This window comes from Diceros bicornis, chromosome 37, assembly GCF_020826845.1.
Source record: "Diceros bicornis minor isolate mBicDic1 chromosome 37, mDicBic1.mat.cur, whole genome shotgun sequence".
Taxonomy (NCBI): domain Eukaryota; kingdom Metazoa; phylum Chordata; class Mammalia; order Perissodactyla; family Rhinocerotidae; genus Diceros; species Diceros bicornis.
Genome location: NC_080776.1, coordinates 8,723,317 through 8,745,642, shown reverse-complemented (window position 1 = coordinate 8,745,642; position 22,326 = coordinate 8,723,317). Strand labels below are relative to the sequence as shown.

At 56.0% G+C, this 22,326-nt stretch overlaps 1 protein-coding gene across 2 annotated transcripts; it reads left to right on the top strand.

Annotated features, from left to right (window-relative positions):
- The first annotated feature begins 362 nt into the window (after window positions 1-362).
- On the top strand, window positions 363-22,147 carry TMBIM1 (transmembrane BAX inhibitor motif containing 1). Of its 2 annotated transcripts, none has more exons than XM_058532978.1 (12): window positions 363-522; window positions 14,343-14,595; window positions 15,857-15,951; window positions 16,673-16,737; window positions 16,953-17,006; window positions 17,423-17,473; window positions 18,217-18,256; window positions 18,512-18,549; window positions 18,727-18,814; window positions 19,115-19,210; window positions 20,230-20,283; window positions 20,697-22,147. In XM_058532978.1, the coding sequence occupies exons 2-12, from the start codon at window positions 14,382-14,384 to the stop codon at window positions 20,841-20,843; spliced, it is 942 nt and encodes a 313-aa protein (XP_058388961.1). In that variant the 5' UTR covers window positions 363-522; window positions 14,343-14,381; the 3' UTR covers window positions 20,844-22,147. The 2 variants fall into 2 exon arrangements, with proteins under 2 accessions (XP_058388961.1, XP_058388962.1); XM_058532979.1 differs by lacking the exon at window positions 363-522 and adding an exon at window positions 5,687-5,739.
- Window positions 22,148-22,326: the final 179 nt, after the last annotated feature.

Genomic DNA, 22,326 nt, shown 5'->3' with positions numbered 1-22,326 from the left:
ACCACCTGGGCAGCCCTGGAGTTCCCTCTGATGTCCCTCCTTCCAGCCCCTCCAGAGCATCTTGCATCCTTGATGGAGATGGAGGCAGCTGCTAGAATCCTTATTCAGACAGGGGTGGGGATTAGGAGTTAAGTGTTGCACACATTAGGGTTGAGATGCCTACGACCTCCCCACTCAGGTGTGGTCCACACAGCAGCAGGAGCATCACCTGTAGCTCGTTAGAAACGCACTCCCAGGCCCCACTCTAACCTACGGAAGCAGGATCTGCATTTTAACAAGATCCCCACGTGATCTGTTTGCACATTAAAGTTGGAGAAGCAGACGCCTATTAGGCAGCCAAGTGGAGATACAGGGGGCAGTTCTCTGCTTGCTTTTTTTTGTTCAGTGACACAGGAAGCAAGGTCGAGGCTGAGAGGGAGGCTGCGGAGAGGGAGATTGGAGCAAGTGTGGAGGAATGACCAGGATGCGGATGTTAATATGAACGGATGAGAAAAGCCTCAGTCTTCGTGAACTCCAAGTGAGGTGGGTCAGCCCCTTGCCTGTTGCTCTCTCTCTTCAGCTGTGTGGGTGCAGAGCTGTGGGTTTGCCTGTTGGGTGCCACAAGGCGGAGAGCGGCAACCAGGGGAGGAGTGATTCTAACGGTGGATCTACGCTGGTTAAGGAGGGAAGCGGGGCTGGGAGGGATAGGGAAGAGGAGGTACCCTGCATAGACTGTCCTTCCTGATATGGTCACGGGGCTGTTGGAGTCGAGGGTCCGTGAGCCGCAGAGATAGATGGTGGTCAGAGCCTGGGGCGCTCGAAATTGAGATTATGGAGGGGCGCAGTTATTGGTAACGAGAGGTTCTCAGGCAGCTATTATCTCGGGGTGGGAATAAGAGAAGAGGAAATGGCTGTTGGCTTTTTTGGAGAGTGGAGTTGTTTAGATAAATACAAGTGAAATATGAGGAAGGGCTCCCTGACCAGGAGTGGGTTACAAAAGCTCGGAATCCCCCAACAGGTCAAGATGACTGAGAGGCCAAGGTCCACGGCGGCAGGGGGCGGGGCGTGAGGGCACAGGGCTGGAACCTGGGCCTCCTGAGCTACAGCAAATTCATCCACCCGGGTCCCGTCTAATCTTCCAAATGAAATCCTACTGCTGGCCAAACAGAGGTTATGCTAATTACTGAATCTCTGGGCTTTTATCTCACCAACAACAACTGACAGTTTTTGCTATGTCCCAAGCACTTGAAAATTGTTATTTTTAATCTTTACTACCCTATCTTAGTACCTCCCTTTTTACGGATAAGGATAGCAAGGCTCAGAGAAGTTAATATGCCCACTGTCAAATAGCCACTAAAGTGATTTGAACAGAACCCAGGTCTGTCTAGCACCGAAGCTGGCTGATAATTGCGTTCACCCGGGGACATTTGTTGCTGCCTTCCCTGAAGATTCTGACTCAGAGGGCTAGAAAGAGGTGTCCCCAAGGGAATCGACTCAGAGGGCTAGAAAGAGGTATCCCCAAGGGAATTGACGTGTTTTCACCAGCCCCTCGGGTGATTCTGACAATCAGGGCAGGTGGGAAAGCAGCGCCCTGTGTGGACACAGCACAGCGGATGTCAGGCTGGTTCTGTGGGATGGAGGAACTCTTACCTAACCTGCTTCCTGTTCTAGCTAGGCTGGTAGAGTTGCTAACATCACCACGTGCCATTTTCAGTGCCTTTCACACAGATGATTTCATCTGAGGCTTCACATCGTAGGAGGTAGGGAAGGGCAGTATGATTAGACTCATTTCCAGATAAAGAGATGGGCCCCAGGCCTCATGGCCAGTCAGTGGCAAAGCTGGGACAAACCCTCCCTCCTGGGACGCCCAGATCCATCATTCTTCCCACCCCCTACTTCTTGATGCAAGTGCTAACTAACGTGTATGGAAAATAAGGCTAATTTTTAGGGGAAGGAGCTCTAATGTCCTCCCCCCGACCCTAGCATATTTGTCATTTGGGCCCGAGAGCCTCGCTCTGACCCCAGTTTTGAGCATTAGAGTTCGTTGGATTCAGCAGATGATGGGGCAGGGCCGTGCCGAGGTCTAGGGATGAATGAGACTTTGTCCTCGCCCTCCAGTGGGAGAAAGAGGCATATTTACCCCAGGCTGGGTTAAAGGCCTCCATTCAGTACATACCAAGTCCTCTGAAAAAAGGCAACTTTTTTGAGCAAGTTAGTGATAAATGAAAAGACATCTCTTGGGTGGAGTAATGTATAAATAGATTAAGTAATCAGGCACACTGCAGGAGGAATTTGTAGGACCGATTAGGGGAGCCTTGGGGCCGGGCTGGGGGGCCCAGCAGCGGAGAAAGGTCTCTGGATCCACCCCTCCAGTTAAGCTTTCCCAATCCACTCCCGTCTGGTGCCACCTGGGCCCCAGGGGAGCCACTCCGGGGGCCCACCCTTCCAGTCGCCCTCCACCTCATCCGTCACTAAGCTTTGGTTACCCACCCCTAATATAAACTACAGCCTGGGCCCTTTCATCCCTCCCGACCCCCCTCCTGCTGCCTCTGACTTGACTTAACTTGCCCTCCTTAAGGGCAGGGTTGACAGAAAAATACAAGACCCCCAGTTAAATGTGAACTTCAGATAAGCAACAAATACGTTTTTTAGTATAAGCATTCCCCAGTATTGTATGGGACAATGGGACATACTTATGCAAAAAGTTGTGCTGAAGCTGGCAGCCCTTCCCCACGGGCACCACCAAGCCTCTCCCGACCCTCCCAACCTCCCTCTAGATGGCTGTTGACAGTTTCATGGCTCCCCATTGCCCTCGGGGTAAAATCTCCATTCCTGGCCCCGTTTCCTTGCCCAGCCCGATTTCTTACCACTCCCACCCCACCCCGCCCAATCCTAGATTGCTGAGCCAGGGGCCCTAACCCTTGCTAACCCTAACCCCACCTGCCCCTCCCCGGCTAGCCTGATTCCTGAACACCCACTAACCCTGGAATCAGGCCTCTGAAGATCCTTTCCAGAAACACCCCTTGCCCCCACCTCAAGCTGGGTTAGGAGTCCCTTTCTCTGGGGTCCTACAGAACCATGTGAACACTTTTTGTGTGTGTGTGTGAGGAAGATCAGCCCTGAGCTAACATCCAAGCCAATCCTCCTCTTTTTGCTGAGGAAGACTGGCTCTGAGCTAACTCCTTTTTTCCCCCAAAGCCCCAGCAGATAGAAGTATGTCACAGTTGCACATCCTTCTAGTTGCTGTATGTGGGACACCGCCTCAGCATGGCTGGACAAGGGGTGCGTCTGTGCCCGCCCAGGATCCGAACCCGGGCCGCCAGTAGCGGAGCGCGCGCACTTAACCGCTAAGCCGCGGGGCCGGCCCCGTGAACACTTCTTTATCGCAGCACTTGTCAACTGACAAAATTGTGATTGGTCTTTTACCATCTCCCTTAGACTGTGAGTTTCTTAGGACAGGGGCTGTGTCCTTCAGCTTCTCATCTCCAGAACCAGAAATTCCTGTCTGCTTGGCAGACAGTGGGGCTTAATTAATAATCTGCTAAGGGTTTTACAGATAAGACCCTTATCCCTTTTATCCAGGGATAAGGGGTCAAGAGAAGGAGATATCGTTTATTGAACGCCTACTGTGAACTGTTGCCACGGGCCAGGTGCTTCAGATGTTCTTTTAAAATTACAATCTTGGGCCGGCCCGGTGGCTTAGCGGTTAAGTGCGTGCGCTCCGCTGCTGGCGGCCCGGGTTCGATCCGGGCGCACACCGAAGCACCACTTCTCCGGCCATGCTGAGGCCGCGTCCCACATACAGCAACTAGAAGGATGTGCACCTATGACATACAACTATCTCCTGGGGCTTTGGGGGAAAAAATAAATAAATAAAAATAAAAATATTAAAAAAAAAAGTACAATCTTGATTCCATGGTCACAACATGGGCTCAGGAGAAAGAGCGCACAGCAAGGCTTGTGTGTGGCTGTGTGTGTCCCCACATTCCACTTTCCCACGCGGCGGATGTGCTTGCTGGCTGGAAAATGAATCTCCTTGGAGACCATTCTGGCAGTTCTAGAAAGTGGAGGGTGCTTCCTGGAGAAGGGGCCCGAGTGTGGAGATCCGGCTGGATTCTGCAGGGCCTTGCAGTTCCTCTAGGCTCTATTCTGTGATCAAGGGGGAGGCTGAAATGGAGCCGAGCTGTACTCGCTCCTGTGGGCTCTTGCTGGTCAGCTCAGGTTTGAGAGGGGACTTCCTATAATGGGGTCTGCGGTCCCCTAGGAACTGAACTTACATTGCAGGGTTGGGGTGGCTGGGGAGCTAGCCCGCCATAATGTCTAACAGCCCCCCTACGTAACTCCTCCTTAAATTATATCTATCTATACAAATAAACATACACAGTGTGTCTGTGTGTGGGGTGTGTGGGGCGGTGGGGGAGGCAATTTTAAAAACATTTCTATTTTAATTGGTCTGAAATACACAATCTAAGTGGTAACTTTGTTTACTATGCTTACTAGGAAGCACAATGCTTTCGCTCCTGCTTAGTATGCCAATGAGCTTCCAGAGAAGTCCATGGGCCCCTCCTTCCTAAGTCTTGTTCTATGAAAGAGCGGACTGGCCACCAGAGATAATTACACACAGAAAGGTGCTTAGTGAAGGGTCTGGAGACAGGAGGTGCACAGGTTGCCTTGGTTGTCTAGCTGCATTCATTTGTAGCTGTGTTAACCCCTGGCCAATCAAAAAGGAAAAGTGTCAACAGGCTGTGAAAGACGCTCAGTGGGCAGGCTGATCTGTGGCTATCAGCATGAGATAAGCACCTTACATAAAGCATTCGGCTCCCGGCAGCCTTGACGTAATGGAAAAAACATGGACTTTGGATGTACGAAATGGGCAGTGTTTCAAAACTTCCCAGAACCATTTCCTCAACTGTAAATGAAACTATTAGCACATTCTTCCATTAGCGGCTGTGAGGGTTGAGATGACAGGTGCAAAGCCCCCACCCAGTATTGTGCACTGGTAATCTACATCCCAATTCGGGGCTTCTGACTCGAAAACACGTGCTTTCCTGGAAGTAACTTCAAGTTCCCAGGGACAGAGATTCTAAGTTCCATCTCTACGTTTGAACGTTCGAAGTTTTAAACTTGAAAAGTACGTTTGGCTTAAAAGCATGGAATTGTCACGGATGTTCCTCACGGATTTATGTCTAATAGTGAAAAAATGGGAAACAATTTAAATGTCCTCCAGTAGGAAATTGACTTTATAAATCAGCAGAGCTGTGTGATAGTACACTTCGCGGCATTAAAATCGTGCTTTTGAAGAATATTGAGTGACAAGGAAAACGTTCATGATAAATGTTAAGTAAAAGAAAAGCCATAAACAAAACATGATGCCATATGACCCCCCTCTAGGAAAACAAGTAAAATGCACAGATAAAAAGGCAAAGAAATACCAAAAGTAAGCGCTTCCCGCTGGGAGGCGGGAGGGGGTGGGGAGAAGTGCTTTCATCCTGTACTTTGGGGTTTTGTAAGTTTCCATCAATGAGCACGTATTCCTTTTAAACCTGAGAATACTAGCAAGTCGTCGGGGCCTTGGGAGGCGCGGGAAGCGGCGGAGGCGGGCGGGACCGGGAGGCCCCCGGCGCCCCCTGGCGGCGCCCCGAGGCCCCGCCCCACGGGGCAGCGACGGGGCGGGGCGCGGAGCCCCAGCCCAGCCCAGCCCAGCCCAGGCGGCGCGGACTCGCCCGCCAGGAGGCCGGATCGCGCCGTCGGGAGCGCCAGGCAAGCCCGGGGCCGGCGGGGACTGGACCGGGGCTGGGGCGGCGCTGGGCCGGGGCCCCAAACTTTCCGGGAGTGCGCGGCGGGCCGGCCCGCGCGGGGATCTGTCGCCGTCGCCGCTGGAGTTGACCTTTTCCCGGGCGCCCGCGGCGGGCGAGGGGCTCCTGTTTAGCTTGGGAGCCGAGCAGCGGGTTGTGGGCACCGGCGAGGGGGCCGGGATCTGAGGGTGTCAGGTCCCCCTCTTTCTGGCACGACTGTCGCAGGGCGTGTCCCCAGGGCCAGCCCCAGAGTGGCCAGCTGTGCGTGTGATGAGGGCTGTCAGGGCTCTCAGCTGGTGGGGGGAGGGGAGGCGGCCCAGGGCCCGGCCCTGGCCCCAAGTTGTCCCTGCACGCCATGGTGCCAGCCTTGGTGTAGACGGGTGAATGAGTATTTGAGTGAGTGGGGAAAGGGGATCCTAGCTCATAGACTCTAGAAGCAGTGAGCAGCCCACGTCCTTGGCGTGGGGAAGTGGCCACCGCTGTCACCATGACTTTGCCTCAGCATGCCTACTTCTAGCCACTGTCCCCAGGCTGGGTTCAGAAAGCTACACGAAAGTACCATCCTCCTTCTGGCCTCTTTGGGTCAGAGTGAAAACCGAGCCTGCAAATGGGAAAGGGGAAAGCAAACCAGTGGAGACTGGGAAGGAGCCAGGGGACATGGGAGGGCGGGGAAAGGGAGGCTGCTGGGAGGCCTGCCCTGCTCTGTGGGTTCTGCATCAGCTCTTGTCCTCTGGGGGTCTCCAAGCCCTCTCACCCACTGTGTGTGGTACCCAGGGGCTGGGGTTCTACCTGAGGAACCTGGATGTGGGATAGGTGGGGGTAGCCCTGGGAGCCAGGGTCCGAGCCGGCTGTCATGGAAGGTCCCTCAGGTGTCCAGTTCTCTGGGCTCTGAAATATTCATCTCACTGGTGAGCTTTGGTTTCAAAGCTGGCGCCTTTGGCCTGGCCAGTGGTGGCAGGGGAGCCAGCTGCTTCTTTGGGGTTGCTTGGTCTGGGGCAAAGGGCAGCCATACTTCCTCCTCACCTGCCTGCTCTCTCTGTCTCTCCAGTCATGAGGATCCAGGCAGAGACCCAGTTTGTAGCTTGGAAATGGTGGGACCACACAGTGTCAAAGGCCCTGACTTCTTGTGGCATGACCTCAGGGCCTCACTTGTAAAAATGAGCAAGTCAGAGCAGTAATGACGGGTTACATGTTAAGTATGGGGAGAAGCTCATGTCATGAGCTGAGGTAATAGCCGCCTCAGCTCAGCCTCCTCCCATGGGTACGGGGCCTCAGCTGGAAGCCATCCACCTCAGAGCACTTCCATCCCCAAAACTTCTCACCCTGGGCCCTTCAGAGAGAGCAGAAGCCCCAGAGAAGGGACACACTGGGAGGTCCAGAGGGTGGAAGCTCCTACAGCTCTCTGGGAAGGCCTCTGCTAACAATATGGTTAACCTGATGTGGGCTTTCTGGAGGATTCTGTTGGGAACACCCTGGAGGGGATGGTCTTGATGGAATCTTCCAACTCTTAAGATTCTGGGATTCTAGGCCAAAACTTGAGTCTTGTTTGGAAGTAAAAAGGATATCCAGAAGTCCACAGGGCACAGTGCCAAGCACCTAGAGGACACTCAGTGCACTGGTCAGGGAGGAAGATAAGAATGAGTCCTTATTCCGGTAGATAATGATTTGCATTTTTTTCCCATTACATAAAGGTGATGTTAGGGGATGCCAGCCTCCTGGTTCTATGCTAGTTGGAGATGTCCCCCAGCCCTTGGCAGTCAGTCCCATGTGGAGATGATAATAGCAGCTGTCTGTGCCGGGCGTGGGGGGAAGAGGAGAGGAAGGACCGTCCTGGAGGATCCTGGCATTGAGCTGACTCTGAGAGTGAGGTGTATGCCTGGTGCTTAATGTGACTGCTCTGAGGCACTAGGTGTAAGGACAGGGGTTTTGAGATATGAGGAGTTAGGATGTGAATCATTCTCAGGGTTGGGTCTATCTGTAAAAGAGATGTGGCCTGGTCAGCATCCCACAGGATTTTAATTAGGTGTGCCCTGATAATGTTTCAGGCTGAAGGAAGTCTGAAGGAGCACGGAGCAGGTGTGCTCCCTGCAGGACCTCTTAGAGGCTTCATAGGCCATGGTGCCTTGTAAATTTCCAAAAGGGGCTGTGGGTTGTTTTCCAGAGCTCCTCCTTAACATCTCCTGGGGCAGTGTTCTTCGAGCAGTCTGGGAAATGCCTGGCTAGCTCTCCGCTCTCTGGTTCCTGGTAACTAGTCCCTCCTCCTCTCCCCCACGTGGGCTGAATTCGGGGGAAGGGAGGCCAACGGAGGTCATTTGCCTGGATTCCACAACTAGTTAGTGGCAGAGTTAGAACTTGAACCTGGGAATCTTGACTTCCTGCCTCGTACTCTGTCTTTTCTACGGAGTTACGCTGTGTCTCAGCAGACTCTGGCTACGTGAGCCCCAGGAGATGCTGGCTGTGGGGTCCAGAGGGCAATATGGCGGCAGTGTGTGGGGAAAGGGGGTTATGGCCACTCCCATGCCCAGAACACACCCATGCCATGTGCCTCTGCCTCTGCAGAGTCCTCCAGACCAGTTTCACACCGGTCGTGACCCCAGCGTGGATTGTTTAGGAAGCCCATTGTTCTGCCCTGAGGCCTTCTGTTCTGGTCTGCTAGGCTGTTCATTCAGAACCAGGGACTGTTTGGGGTGGAGTGGGCTTTGATCTTTGGTTCAGGATACTTGTTTTATGGATGAGAAAATTGAGTCCAGAGACGTGAAGGGGCCTACCCTGACTCACACGGTGGAGTCAGGACCAGAGCCAGGACAAGAACTCAGCCCCTGCCTCCTAGCCCAGGGCTCCGGCATGGATGGACTTGCTGCAAGGGACAAGGGATTGGTATCTACAACAAAGGTTGTTACTACCTCGCCCGCCCCAGGGGCTGGCCTGTTCACACAGCTGACTCATGAGGTGCCTGGGGGCTTCTGCTCCGGGCAGGTGTAAAAGCAGAGGGCATGAACGTTAAGATCAGACGTCAGATCTGAGTGCAAACCCATCTCTGCTGTTCACCTGCTGTGGGACCTTAGACCTGGTTTTCTGTGAATTTCAGTTTTCTCATCTGTAGAGTGGGGATAAGAATATGCACCTCACAGGGCCATTGTGAGGCTCAGATGGGGCCTTAATACCAGTAGTGAGTACACAGTACTTCAGATGTGCTGTAGTACCCAGTGGTAAGTACATGGTACTTACTATCCTAAGTTGTTCTCTTCCTTCCCTGCCCACCGCAGGGAAGGGTTTGTCTCCCTGCTCCATTGTGGGTTGTTAATTATCTGTCTGCCTCTCCCCCGTCCTAACCTTGAAGTCTGACGAAAAGGCAGGGGAGATGGACACAAAGAAGGCGGTGGATAGGGCCTGTGTTTCTGAAGCATATCCAGCCTCAGTTAATGGCTTCCTCTTCCCTTATCTGCACTCCCAGGCCTTCTGACCACCAACTTGGCTGGAGTCTCCGAGATTACCTGTACTGATGACGCAGTTCTAACCCTCAGAGAAGGGCGATGGGGAGTTGGGGGGCCTGGGTCCTCCCAGGCTCTCCAGGGGGGCTTCCCTTCCTCAGAGACTGGAGTCGCCCCTCTCAGTCTGATTGGAGAGAGGCAGGCCCTGGCTGGAGACTGGGAGGCTGGAATGGAGTCACGGGTTGGCAGCCTTATCTGTTTCTGAGCAGGAGGCCCAGGGAACTGGGGGAACGGGCGGCCTGCCCTGGCTCTGCCTCAGTGTGTGTGCTTGCGTCTGTTACTCTGAGCTCTCAGACAGTGGGCAGGGCTGGGAATGGAAGTGCCAAACCCATGACCAGGAGGGCCTGTCGTGGGCTGGGGCAGGAACTTTCTTGGCTCAGGAGTTTCCTTGTCGGTCAGGTGACCAGATGATTTCTAAAGTCCATTCCAGCTCTGACGTTTCAGTTTCTAGATCCTCAGCGTCATCATCCTGTTAATCCCAGAGGCCAGGCAGACAGAAAGATAAGTTGATTCTGGGCCCCTTGGTGGGTGTGTGTCAGGCCTGGTGACTTGCTCGGACACTCCTGGGTGTGTCTTTTTACTCCTCTGCCCTGGTGGCTGTGTGCTGGGGAAGGAGGTGAAGTGTTTTCTTGGGGTGTGGAGGAGAGTGCTGGGGGAGTTGGGGAGGTGAAGGAAAAGGGTGGTAAGGAGACTGTCGGAGGGACCTGGTCCCCGTGGCCAGGGCTGTGCTGCGCCTGCTGGGTGGGGTTGCCTGAGATGCGCACTCTGAGCTATTCTTTCCATTCTGGCATCCGGGCATCCGTTCCTGGCAGGGAGGCAGGCAGGCTGCCTGGCCCAGTCAGCTGCTCCCTTCCGCCCCTCCCTCCAACACACACACCCTCTTGCTGTAACCCCAGTAGCTCAGAGCCTTAACCCGTCACATGCCCCCAGGGGAGCCTGAGCCTGGGCCTCAGCTGGCTGCGAGCATGGTGGCCACACTAAGATGTTTCCCCACGGCTGCATCAGGAAACCTCGACAGCCAACAAGTCCTGCGTTTGAGCCCACTCGCTGGGCTGCTGTGATGGCTGGGTCTGGGCATCCTGCAGGAGAAAGGAGAGGTTCTGGCTCCTTCCTGATGGGGGGGTGGGGCCGTGCGAATGGGGAGCAAGCTTAGATCTGTAATGTGGCAAGGAGGGGGCAGAGTCTGAATGTCTTGGTAACAGGCATTGTGAGGAAGAATGTTCTAATGATTCAGGCTGCTCCCTGCTGCTGGTTGTGTTCAGTAGAAGCTGAATGCCTACTGTGTTTTAGGACAATTCAGGCTTCCAGTGGGGAACCTTAAAGGTCCTTTTAGCCCCTGGAGACTGCAAGCCCGTCCACCAGCTACCAGCGGAGCCCAGACAGCCTGATTCCTGGTTTCTACTCTTTGGGCATCAGTCATCCTCAGTCTCTGGATCACCTCCTCCTCTCTCTCCTCCTCCCCTTTTGACTCTACATTCTCCAGCTCCCACCTTTAGTCATAGCTAGGAAAGTCAACACTGCCCACTTCCTCTGTTCCCCACTCCCCAGGCACATGCCAGCCCTAAAAGTCATCCTTGATGACATGAGAGTGGCCAGGGGCCTCATGTAGGTCGGGCAGTAGCCAGGGAACAGGCTCAGCAGCTGCCAGCGCTGGCAGCCCTGGGCGTGAGGCTCCTGGCTGGCTGGCATTGCTCAGAGGTGAGTGTGGCTGACTGGCCCGGACGCTCTCTCCCTCTCCTGCGCCCAGGTCTCTGTACCAGAGAGCTGGGATGTAGTCCTGGCCCAGGCCCAGCTTTGTGACCAAGGATGGGTCAGTCTGCCTCCCTGCACGTGGCTGTCTGGCTGGTAGAGCAAGGGGGCTGGCTTGCCTCGGATGAGCGAGTCTCCTTTCAGCTCTGACAGTTGAGAACCTCTAGCTCTGACCGCTCTCTTCCCCTCCTGGCTGTTGCCCGGGTTTTGGGAAGCAGGGGCATTATGGAGGGGTGAATGGTTCGGCGTGTGCTTGCTGTGTAAGCCGTCTGTTGTCATTAGGGGGTCTTGGACGGGAAGCCATGAGAAGTGATGAGCGGTCTGGACAGACGGGGTGTCCATGAGGGAGCAGAGTAGGGCGTTTAAGAGCATGGGCTCTGTAGTGGGGCCAGCTCAAGTCTTCATCACACCCCAGCCAACCAACCTTGGGCAAGTGACTGAATTCTTCTAAGCGTCTATTTCTTCATCTGTAAATGGGGATAATGACATTCTCCACACTGTTGGGCTACTGTAAGGGTTTAATGAAATAATAACTAAAAATAGCCAACATTTACTATCTATCAGGGGTCAGGCACTGTTCTAGGCTCTCTGTGTATTTTCTCATTTAATTTTTACAGCCACTCTGTGGAGGGTACTATTACAGTGTTAAACCCATTTTCCAGGTGGAGAAGCTGAGGCCTAGTGAGGTGAAGTGGTCAGTGCTGGTGTCTGGTGAGCACGGGTTGGTGGCTGAGCCCCCAGAGAACTGGACTGTGACCTGCTGTGTTCCCAGCAGGCAGGTCGACTGGAGAATTCCTCTGAGGCCAGAGAGTGAGAGGGAGGGGCCAGGGAGTGCAGAAGGAGTCTGTGAATCAGCGGCCGCTGAGCTGGAGTGGAAGCCTGGAGTCCTGGTGGCCCATCCAAGGCTGACCTCCTCTCCCTGATTCACCCTGGACCCTGTGGCCACGGCCCCTGGGGTCTGGGGAGGGACCTGTTTGTCCGGCTCGGCTTAGAGGAAGGAGGGAGGGGCAGCCGGCTGTCCGGGCAAAGGGCAGGCCTTGAGTAGCCAGCCGGCTTCCTCAGATAAGTCCCAGGATCGCAGTCTGTTAGAGCTGGAAATGAGCTCAGAGCTCACCTGGCCCACTCATTTCACAGAGGGGCACCTGAGGAGGCCACAGGACCAGGCCATGGCGACATCACTGTTTGCTGGCCCAGCTGGGGCTTCTGACCACAGGGGCTTTTCCCGCCAGTGTCCCTGGGGCGGTGTTCAGCCTGTTCACCTCTGTATGCCACCCGATGGTGGATGTCAGACCTGCCTGGGGTGCTGAGGTGACGGGAACAATGACAGATAACTCTCCTCCAAACGTGACCTGCCTCTGCCTCCTCCTGCAAACAGGACTCCATTCTGTTGGTGGAGTTGACAGGGGGTTTCTGGAGGGGCTGGTAGAGCCTGTAGGGAGAAGGGGCCTCTGGCCTCAAGGGAGGAGAGCTCAGTTTCTCTTCCTTCCTGTTTTAAAAGCCTACCAAGGAGATTCGCGTATTATAACTACTTATTTACCCTTACATAAGCCCAAAACATTTTCAAAAACAGTTAATATCTCTGTTTTTAAACTCACAACGCCGAGTTTTTGGTTTCGCTTCCTAATTCCTCAGGGTGCTCTGTCCTGCTGTGCTGGACCTTCCCCACGACCCGCTCGTGTCGCCCTGGTTGGCTGTTACACCCTCACTGTCAGGAAGGTGTCTCATTTTTGACCTGACACCTTCTTGCTGTCTGGTCCATTTACTCTGGGAAGATGGAGAAAACTTACCTCAAAATAACCCATTTAGAGACCTGGCCTGGTATTTGATCCTTCCTCCTGGCCCCTCGCTGCCACCTTCCCCTCTGAATCATCCCAGTTGTCGCAAAAGAGCTGGGACGGTCCTTTATCTGATCTCTGAAGTGTGCAGGGTGGCCTAAAAAGAGAAGCCGGTTCTCTCTTCCTTCCAGCAGAGGCTCTGAGGCTGTCCGCTGACCTGGGTCTGGGGGTGTTTCCTCCCTGTGGGGTCCTAAAGGTCTGGCCCTTGGGAGGTGCTCGCGGGGGGCCCAGACTCTGTCAAGGCTTGTGCCTACCAGGGACATAGGGGCCTTCCAGGGACCGCCTCCTTAGCCCTTCCTAAGCCCCATCCCTGCCACCTCAGAGGGGAACAGCAGGCCTGGAAGAAATTTATTTGGCAGAAGAGGCATAAAGAACACAGCATAATATAGAGGGCACATACCCAGGACCTGGAGGCCTCGATTCTGGTTGTGCCATTAACCTGCTAGTTCTGGGGTCCTGGGGAGTCCCTTCACGGTTCCGGGCCTTGGTTCCTCATCTGAACTGAGCATGTGGGCTGTACCCGTGGGGCTCCCTTTGAGCTCTGTTTCTGGGGTCCCCTCCCCCCCGCTGTGGGCTCCTGCCGCAGAGAAGGTACTGACTGAATCTGGGGGCACGATTCCTCAGGGCTCCTGCTCCCTACTAGCCACGGCCCTGGGGGCACAGGCAGGAATCACAGGGACCCTGGGGTTCACATTGCGTGTCTCCCTCTCCCGGGGCTTTGGGGTCCTGCTCGCACTGTCTGCTCCCTGGCAAGGCCATGAAGAGAGTGGTGGCAGCCACAGGCTGCCACACGCCTATCGGCCACACCTCAGCTGTTATTGGAAGGAACCAGAAAGTCCTGTCTCAGGCCTGCCCTTTTGTGCAGCCTCCCAGCCCCCAGCGGCCAGCCCCACGCAACCACTTGCCCAGGCCTCTCGGCGTCCCCTGACTCAGCCTGCCACTGTCCTCGGGCCCGCCTCTCCTGGCCTGGCAGCTCTAGCCCTGGGGCCGGCTCCTTGCCCTCTGCCTCCTCCTCCCTCCACTTTGGGCCTGGGCTCCTCCCCAGCTCTGCCTTCCAGGCCTGGTGCTCCTGCCAGCTGCCCTGGGGGCTGGGCAGACCCCTTCCATGGCTCTCAGCTGGCCCTGTGACTCACTGAGAGGCTTTGCTGGGGCCTTCAAGCTTCTCCCCTGGTCACCAGAAGGCCTTCTTAAATGAGCACAGGGGCGTCCCCAAGGCCTCCACTCCTCTCTGTCACCCCACTGCTGCCCAGTGAGTGCTCTGGGCTCCTGCTCTCCAAAGTGCAGAGGGCCGTGCACAGGAGGGTGGCGTGAAGGCAGGGGGCAGGGGCTGAGCTGGGGGCCATGGGGGTGGGAGGATGGCCTGCGGGCCGAGAATGACACGCCGTGATGGAGAGAGAAAATACGAGGGTCTCCTCTCCACGGAGGCAGCCTGCACTGGGCTGAGTGAGCTGGGCCTGGGCACTCACGACTGCTTTTCTTGTGTCTCATTTCAGGTCCCAGCAGCGGGGGTCCCCCTCAGCCCGTGAGCGGCCATGTCCACCCCTAGTGCCCCACCTCCGTATGAGGATCGCAACCCCCTGTACCCTGGCCCCCCGCCCCCGGGGGGCTACGGGCAGCCCGGCGGGTACCCCCCCTACCCTCCCTACCCTCAGCCTGGCTACCCTTCCTACCCTCAGCCTGGCTACGGTCACCCTGCTGGCTACCCACAGCCCGTGCCCCCCGTCCACCCGACGGCCATGAACTACGGTGAGTCCCTGAAGGGTAGCTGGGGGCGGGGGCGGGGCAGCATGTGGAGCAAGCACGAGGCCACATCCTTTCCTTCCTTTCTGACTTACCGTTAATCCCTTTCTTCATCTTCTCTTTAGATTTCTCCTTCCATTTGCCCATCTTTGTTACTTCCCTACTCTCTCCCTGAGCACCGAACCACCTGCTAGCCCCTTTATTCACCAAGAAGATCGAGTCCATAAGCCACACACTGGAACTTCCCTACCCACTGAGAAAGTGGCTGGGTAAAGTAATTAATTACTTCAGAGCGGTGACCTTAGGAGGCCATTTCCATTTCTGAACTTGGCAGTTGCCACCTCATCCAGACTCATTTCTTTCTTAGGAACTGCCTTTGGATCCTGAAGCACATTTTTTTTTGTCTTAAATATTCTCAGTGCTGACAGATCCTCATCCTTTACGGTAATATCTGATTTTTGTAACTATCCAGCAGTCATCTGGATGTTTGATAAACATCGTGGCAGGTTAACGGTCTGTTTGGTCAGAGATGAGATGAGATTAGAACGCAGTGAGATTTTTCCTGAGTGGCTCACATGTGGATTTTGAAAGCAGTTCCCAAGGAGGCATTCAAGGAATGTTCTGAGCCCCTGCAGCCTCTCTGGAATCCTGGACCTCGGCCAGCTCTCATCTGGCAGTACACGTTCTGGTGTGAAGACCAGTGAATGAGTCACGTGTACAGCCAGGCCCCTTCCTGAGCATGTGTACCCCTGACACAGCTGTCTGCCCTGAGCCCGGCCCTGCAAGGCCTGATATAGATCAGTCTTCACACTCTGTTCTCACCCTCCACACGCATGTGCTGTGTTTCCACCCTCCTTTTCCCGGCCTTCCATCCCTGAGCCCCTCCTCTGACCCCGCCAGCTCCTCTGGCCGATGCTCCAAGCCCTGTGCCTGCCTGGCTTCCTCACCAGATTGCAGCCCCCTGAGGGCACGACCATGTGTGTTCATACCTGAGCACCCAGGAGCCCTTGATAAATGCATGCTGATGGAACGGCTCATGCCTAAGCCCCCTCGTGACGGGCCTACGCTCCAGGTGGTGCCCAGGCCAGCTCTGGGTCACTCTGAGGACATTGTAGGGGACCCGGCTTGGGCAAGGAGTTCCTGAGCTGTATCACTTGTCTTTTGGCTGGAAAGACCTGAGACTTTGTTTGAGACAATGTCACAGGGGCTTTAGGGTTGAGGCCACATGCCCCAGGTCCTCAGTTGGTCATATGTGATCTGTCCCCAGGTGGGGGCTACGACAGGGAGGAGAGAGCAGTGAGTGACAGCTTTGGGGCCGGAGAGTGGGATGACAGGAAAGTCCGACACGCCTTCATCCGAAAGGTGAGACGTGGGCGGGGAGGCAGGTACCTGGGCCCCTTGGGCTGTGCGAAGGGGGGCACTCATTCCCATGCAGACGCGCTGCTGCCTCCCAGGCTCCCCCAGCTCCGCCCTTCCCTCACGGGGCCCCAGCTCCTCTAACCCGTGCTTGCCCGCCTTCTGCTCCTCTTCCTTGACCTCGTTCTGGGGGGACAGATTCAATCTGGGAAAATCTGGGCGGGCTCTGCCAGGGTTCTGCCCTCTGCAAACTTCTTTCTCCTGTTAGACTGTAAGCAACTTGCAGCCAGGAATGACCACACTCGTTCGTAGCCCACCCCTCCCCGTCTCAGGTCTGCACAGGCCCTGCTCAGAGTAGACAGATCCCCGGTAGCTGTCAGAATGAAGTGCTGTAGAGGCGGGGCCACACCTGCAGTGCAGTGAGGCTGGTGTTGGACAGGGAGGGAGGAGGGCAAGGAGCAGCTGGAGGTGGGGGCGGCTCTGAGGGTGTGTAGTGTCTGAGCCAGACTCCTCACTGGGGGGGGGCCCTCTCGGCCTGGCTGCAGCTAGGGGGGCTCTCGAGTGGGAACAAAGAGTAGGTCCTTCAACATTAAGAAGGAGCCCCCTCCCCACCTCTGAAAGACGGAGATGGGGAGGGGTTGGTGGTAGGGTCTTTTGGGCTCCTTGGTCTGGGGAGAGGCAGGGGTGTGGGATGTGACCCGTGCTGCCCCGGCCGTCTGTGTTCTAGGTTTACACCATCATCTCCATCCAGCTGCTCATCACGGTGGCCATCATTGCTGTCTTCACCTTTGTGTGAGTCCCTAGGCCTCTCCGCCCCACTGCTGCCAGCGCTGGGGTCCTGGCCCAGGGCTCTGGGTTAGGGACTGGGAGTGTGGGTTGGGGACTGGAAGAGGTGTCTGGATGCGGGGCGATTAGAGACGATGGAGCAGCAGGCTGCCCAGCGGGACCTGGCAGGGAGGCAGACCAGCCATGGTGTGACACCTCTCTTGTCTTCCCCTGCTCCACAGGAGTCCGGTCAGCGAGTTCGTGAGGAGAAACCTGTTTGTCTACTACATATCCTAGTGAGTCTGGGCTCCTCTCTGCTCGGGGGCATGGAGAGGAGGGGCGACAACTGACCAGCTCTGCTCAGGGCAGGGGTCAAAATACTATTTGTGACGGGCCTTCCACGTTGCCAGCTGTGCAGGGACCTGTGGGTGTGTGTGACTGAGTGAGGAGTGCCCCATCACAGAGCCCCTGGGAGCAGGCGGTGCGGAGCTGGTGGCAACATGCCTACGCAGATTGGCCCCCGTGTTCCGGGAGCCTGTCTGTTCTGGCCAACCCCCTGTTACAGAGGTCGTCACGCCCCAGGCTGGGGGAGTCCTGTCCTACTGGGTCGCTTCCCCTCAGACTTCCACATAGCTCTGGGACTCCAACCTGCCAGCCCGTGGGTGCTGCCAGGCTGGGCCTGGAGATGACTTCCTCATCTCTTTCTCCCCAGTGCTGTCTTTTTGGTCACCTACCTGACCCTTGCCTGCTGCCAGGGACCCAGGTGAGTCCCAGGGATGTAGACAATGAGAAGGGGTGGCAGGCAGCTACTTCAGGTGTGTATAATGTAGCATGCGTGTGTGAGATCTATTACCTGTGTAGCATTATTACAGTGGCCCTGCAAGATATGTAGCATTTTAACCATTAGCCAGTAGGAAGAACCCAAGGCTCAGAGAGGCTGAGTAACTTTCTCACAGTCACACAGGTATTCAGTGTAAGAGCTGCAAACGAATCCAGGTCTTTGTGGCTCCACAGCCCAGGTCTGTCCCATTGCCCCCTGTTGTCCCTGCGTAGAACACCTAAGCAGGTATCAAAGGCCGTGCCAGCCTCCCTCCAAGTCAAGGCCTAATTCTCTAGGCACATGAATCAAGAACCTCCTTTTTTTTTTTTTGAGGAAGATCAGCCCTGAGCTAACATCCATGCTAATCCTCCTCTTTTTGCTGAGGAAGACCGGCTCTGAGCTAACATCTATTGCCAATCCTCCTTTTTTTTTCCCCCAAAGCCCCAGTAGATAGTTGTATGTCATAGTTGCACATCCTTCTAGTTGCTGTATGTGGGACGTGGCCTCCGCATGGCCTGACAAGCGGTGCATCGGTGCGCACCCGGGATCCGAACCTGGGCCGCCAGTAGCAGAGCATGCACACTTAACCGCTAAGCCATGGGGCCAGCCCCAAGAACCTCCTTCTAAAGGAGCCTCGGATGCCTGGCTGGCCCCAAGTCACTTAATCATGGTTTCTTTCCCTTCAGACGCCGTTTCCCATGGAACCTTATCCTGTTGACCATCTTTGTAAGTCCAGAAGGGTCGAGGGAGGGAGTGGAGATGGTGTGAGGGAGGGCTGGTCCCAGGGACGGATGGGGACCCCACTGTGGAAGACGGCCCTGGCTTTCTCCCACTTGATCTGATCCCTGCCCTTGGTCTCCTGGGTGGCTGCCTCTTGCCCACTGTCACATTTCCCCCAGCTCTGGCGAGCCACTGTGACCACGCCTGCCCAGCCCCGCCTTCTGCTTAAGTGTCTCCCTCTTGTCTCTGTCCTTCCCTCAGACTTTGGCCTTGGGCTTCATGACAGGCACCATCTCCAGGTACATTCAGGGACAACCAGCGTGCTCTTGGGAAGTGTGTGTTATGGGGTGTGGGGCGTCCCTGGGCGGGAGTCATCTGCAGGGGTGGATTCTGGGCAGGGTCCTTCTGGAAGCGGGGTTTTGAAGTCAGTCATGAGTGGCTTATGCCTCTGGCCTCTCCTAACTCCTTCCCTGCAGTGTGTATGAAACCAAAGCTGTCATCATCGCCATGATCATCACTGCCGTGGTGTCCATTTCAGTCACCATCTTCTGCTTTCAGACCAAGGTGAGGGCACGGAGGGCCTTCCTGGCGCCACCCCCTTCTTGTACAGACCTGGCCCTTGAGCAGGCCTGGGAGGGCCCAGACCCCTACCCGGGTGACTTCCCTGAGAGACCCTAATCCCCTTCCCTTCATATCTACACCTACAAACTGCTTCCTGTGTCTGTGCTTGGAATGTCACGGTCACTCGCCTGCCCCCCAGGAGGCAGCACTGGGACCCTCTGGCGGGGGGAGGCAGGGCCCGTCTGGCTGGGCTGTTAGGCGTGGCGCTTGTCTGACAGGCGCCTCCTCCTCCCTTCCGGGCAGGTGGACTTCACTTCGTGCACAGGCCTCTTCTGTGTCCTGGGGATTGTGCTCATGGTGACTGGGATTGTCACTGCCATCGTGCTGTCCTTCAAATATGTGAGTATCCTGGGAGGGCTGGGGTCAGCGAACCCAGCGCTCAGAAGACTTTCTGTGTAGCGAGGTGTAGCAGGCCCCACAGGTCTCCGGGCAGGCTCTGCTTCCAGAACCTCTCGACTAGCTAGCAAAGGCACCAATGCTAAAGCGCCGTCCTTTGGGTATAGTCTTTCTTTGGAGACAGAGGCCCTGGGAGCCATTGCACCTGAGGCCCTGGACAGCATCATGGAATTCCTGTGGGGAGGAGTGGGTGAGCTCTGTCTGACAGCTGAGACCAGGAGGCTGACTGGGAGAGGAATGCAGAGGACCGAGAAGGTGCAAGAAGATGGCTTGGAGGGAAGGGACTTAGGGATCACTGTATCCGACTCCTCTTCGATTTCCAGGGGGAGAGCGTGAGGCCCCTAGGCTGAGGGAGCCTCCTGGCGGGGACGGGAGCACAGGCTGGAAGGGGAAGTGTATGAACAGGGGGCCGCCTGCCCACTTGACCTTGGCTGGCCTTACCCTTCTGTCGCCGGGCACCTGGAGGGCTGCTGAGCAGGGCCGCCCTGGGGGTGCTCCCTGATGCTGATATTCATCAGGGCGGTTGGAGGCTTCCCTCCCAGCCCTCTTCTTTAGTCAGTCCCTCCCAGGCTGGGCTGCGGGAACCACTCTGTTGAATGCGGACCATGCTGGGGGAACAGGGATGGGGCTCTTCTACCAGTGCATGCCTTTGTCTGCCCCTCCCAGAGCTATAACTCCACCCCCTTCTTTTTCCCAGAAGTATAGTGGACACTTCTGTACCTTAACTAACTTTGGAGATTTGCTTTACATGGCCATTAGAGGATGGCCTTTGTTTTCTCTGCCAAGTATGTTACCATTCTTAATTTCTTCCAGGATCTGGAAGGCAGAGTAGCCCTCTCAGGTAGCTAGCGTCATGCTCTCCCAACTCGGATGCCGGAATCCCGGGGAAAGCTGGTCCTGAGGGCCTGCCTTGGTCTATGCTTTGCTAAGACTTCTAATGCCATCTCTGTCCCTCTCCCCAGATTTACTGGCTCCACATGGTCTATGCTGCTCTGGGGGCCATTTGCTTCACCTTGGTGAGTAAGGCTCGCCCCCTCTAGGAAGGGGAAGGGGCACTGACGGGCTGGAGGGGAGGCACCGGGTGGATGGAGCATGAATTTAGGCTGCTTTGGGGTCAGGAAGTGGGGCCACAGCTGCCCTTCCCTCTCCCACTGTCGAGAGGTTGCAGCACTGATTTCCTGGGCGTTCCCACCGTCTCGTTCACACCTCCTGCTACAGAACGCTCAGCAGGCCATGTCACAGAGCCGGTGCGGCTGTCTCCCTAACTGGGACCTGCTGGAGGGTGGAGACCGTGTTCTGTGCTGTTCACTAACGTGGCCGCTGAGCACACTGCATGGCACGGAGGCTCCCAGGACAGAGCTGCTGACCAGAAGTGAGCTCTGGCCGCTGAGCCCCTGGGCCCTCACTCGTGGCGTCCCTCTCCCTGCAGTTCCTGGCTTACGACACGCAGCTGGTCCTGGGGAACCGGCGCCACACCATCAGCCCGGAGGACTACATCACCGGCGCCCTGCAGATCTACACGGACATCGTCTACATCTTCACCTTTGTGCTGCAGCTGGTGGGGGATCGCAATTAAGGAGGACCCCCTGTTCCACCCCACCTTGGGCTTTCCCTTCCCTAGAGGGCTGGGCCCTGTGCCCGGGGTGTGGGCCTCAGACCCCCTTCCTTCCCCTCAAGTCATACGCCCAGTTTCCTTTCTGTCCTGGGGTGGGTGGCCTCTCTGGCTGTGGATGTGTAGATACCTGCTGGGGCTGGAGGAACTGGGGGCTAAGTTTTGCCCTCGGTGGACTCAGCAGGGACTAGGCTGAAGATGTGCCTCCTCCCTCCACCCACTATGTGGCACCAAATTCTTCTTAGCAGCTGGGGTTGGAAGGGGAGGGATAAAAAAGAGCCTGTTCTGTAGCTAACAGGGAATGTGAGAGGTAGAAGTGACATCAAGATGATGAGGTGGCCTCTCCCACCTCTGCCCCAGGCTCTGGGCTTTGCAGCTGGAGCTGTTTCCTCCCAACAAAGCCAGAGTGCTTTGTCCCCAGCCTCCTGGACTCATAGGCCATTATCCTGCACTGCTTTGGCAAGCCTTGGCACCTTCCAGCTCAGGAAGGTAGAAGAGATCTGTGCCCAGGGGTCCCCTGCTTCAACCCCTCTTTCGACTGCATGTATATACTGTTTATCTGGGTTAGGGGCGGGGGAGGAAGAGGAGAGCGAGCAGAGTCAAGCATGGGGGCCAATACAGAGCGGCATCTACCCTGGGCTTCCTCATGGCTCGTGGGGATGATGGAGAGAGCAGGCCGTTTGCAGCCCCGGGGCCCCATTCTTCAGAGCTGCCTGGGGCCTCCCTGGTGCTTCTGAGGTCTCTGCTTGAGGGGCTTCTTGCTTCCTGGGCTCAGGCTACTCAGAGCAGAAAGTGAGGGGCACAGGTTAGGAGATGGGGTGGTCTGTAGGATCCTAAGTGTGGCCAGGAAGTAACCAGGGTGAGGAGAGACTGGGGTGGGGGCAGAGAAAATGCCTTGGGGTCCCCCACCCAGTCTGAGGGATATGGAAGCCTACTGTGGCGGCCATAGAAACTTTCGTGTTCTTTCCTTCTGCTAACCCGGGGAGGGCCCTGAGAGGAAGGACACCTCCCCTCTCAGTCTGTTCTTAACGCGCGCTGGGGGATGGTAGCCCTCTCTCTCCAGCCAGCTACTGCTTTCTTTGTGACACCAAGTGCCTGACGCTGGAATGGGGAGTGGGGCGAGGGTCACTCTGTCGGGTGGGGGTGGAAACCAGATCAGCCCACGGGTATAATTAGGACTTCTCTAGTAAGGACTTGGTCCTAAATATATCACACAAAGGACATAACTAGAAATGTAATAAAGTTTTATGTTTAGAAGTTAAAACCCTGTTTGGCTCGGTTTTCTTCACTTGAAGGTGTCAGCTCTGGGGGTACTGGTCTGGCTCTGTCCAAAGCATCCACTTCCTACCTTCGTGTTCTTCCATACTTTCTAAGGTAACCAAACACACTGCCCCAGCACTTGCTGGTGGTGGATGCAACAGGCTGGTGAAGGCTCAACCCTGCAGTA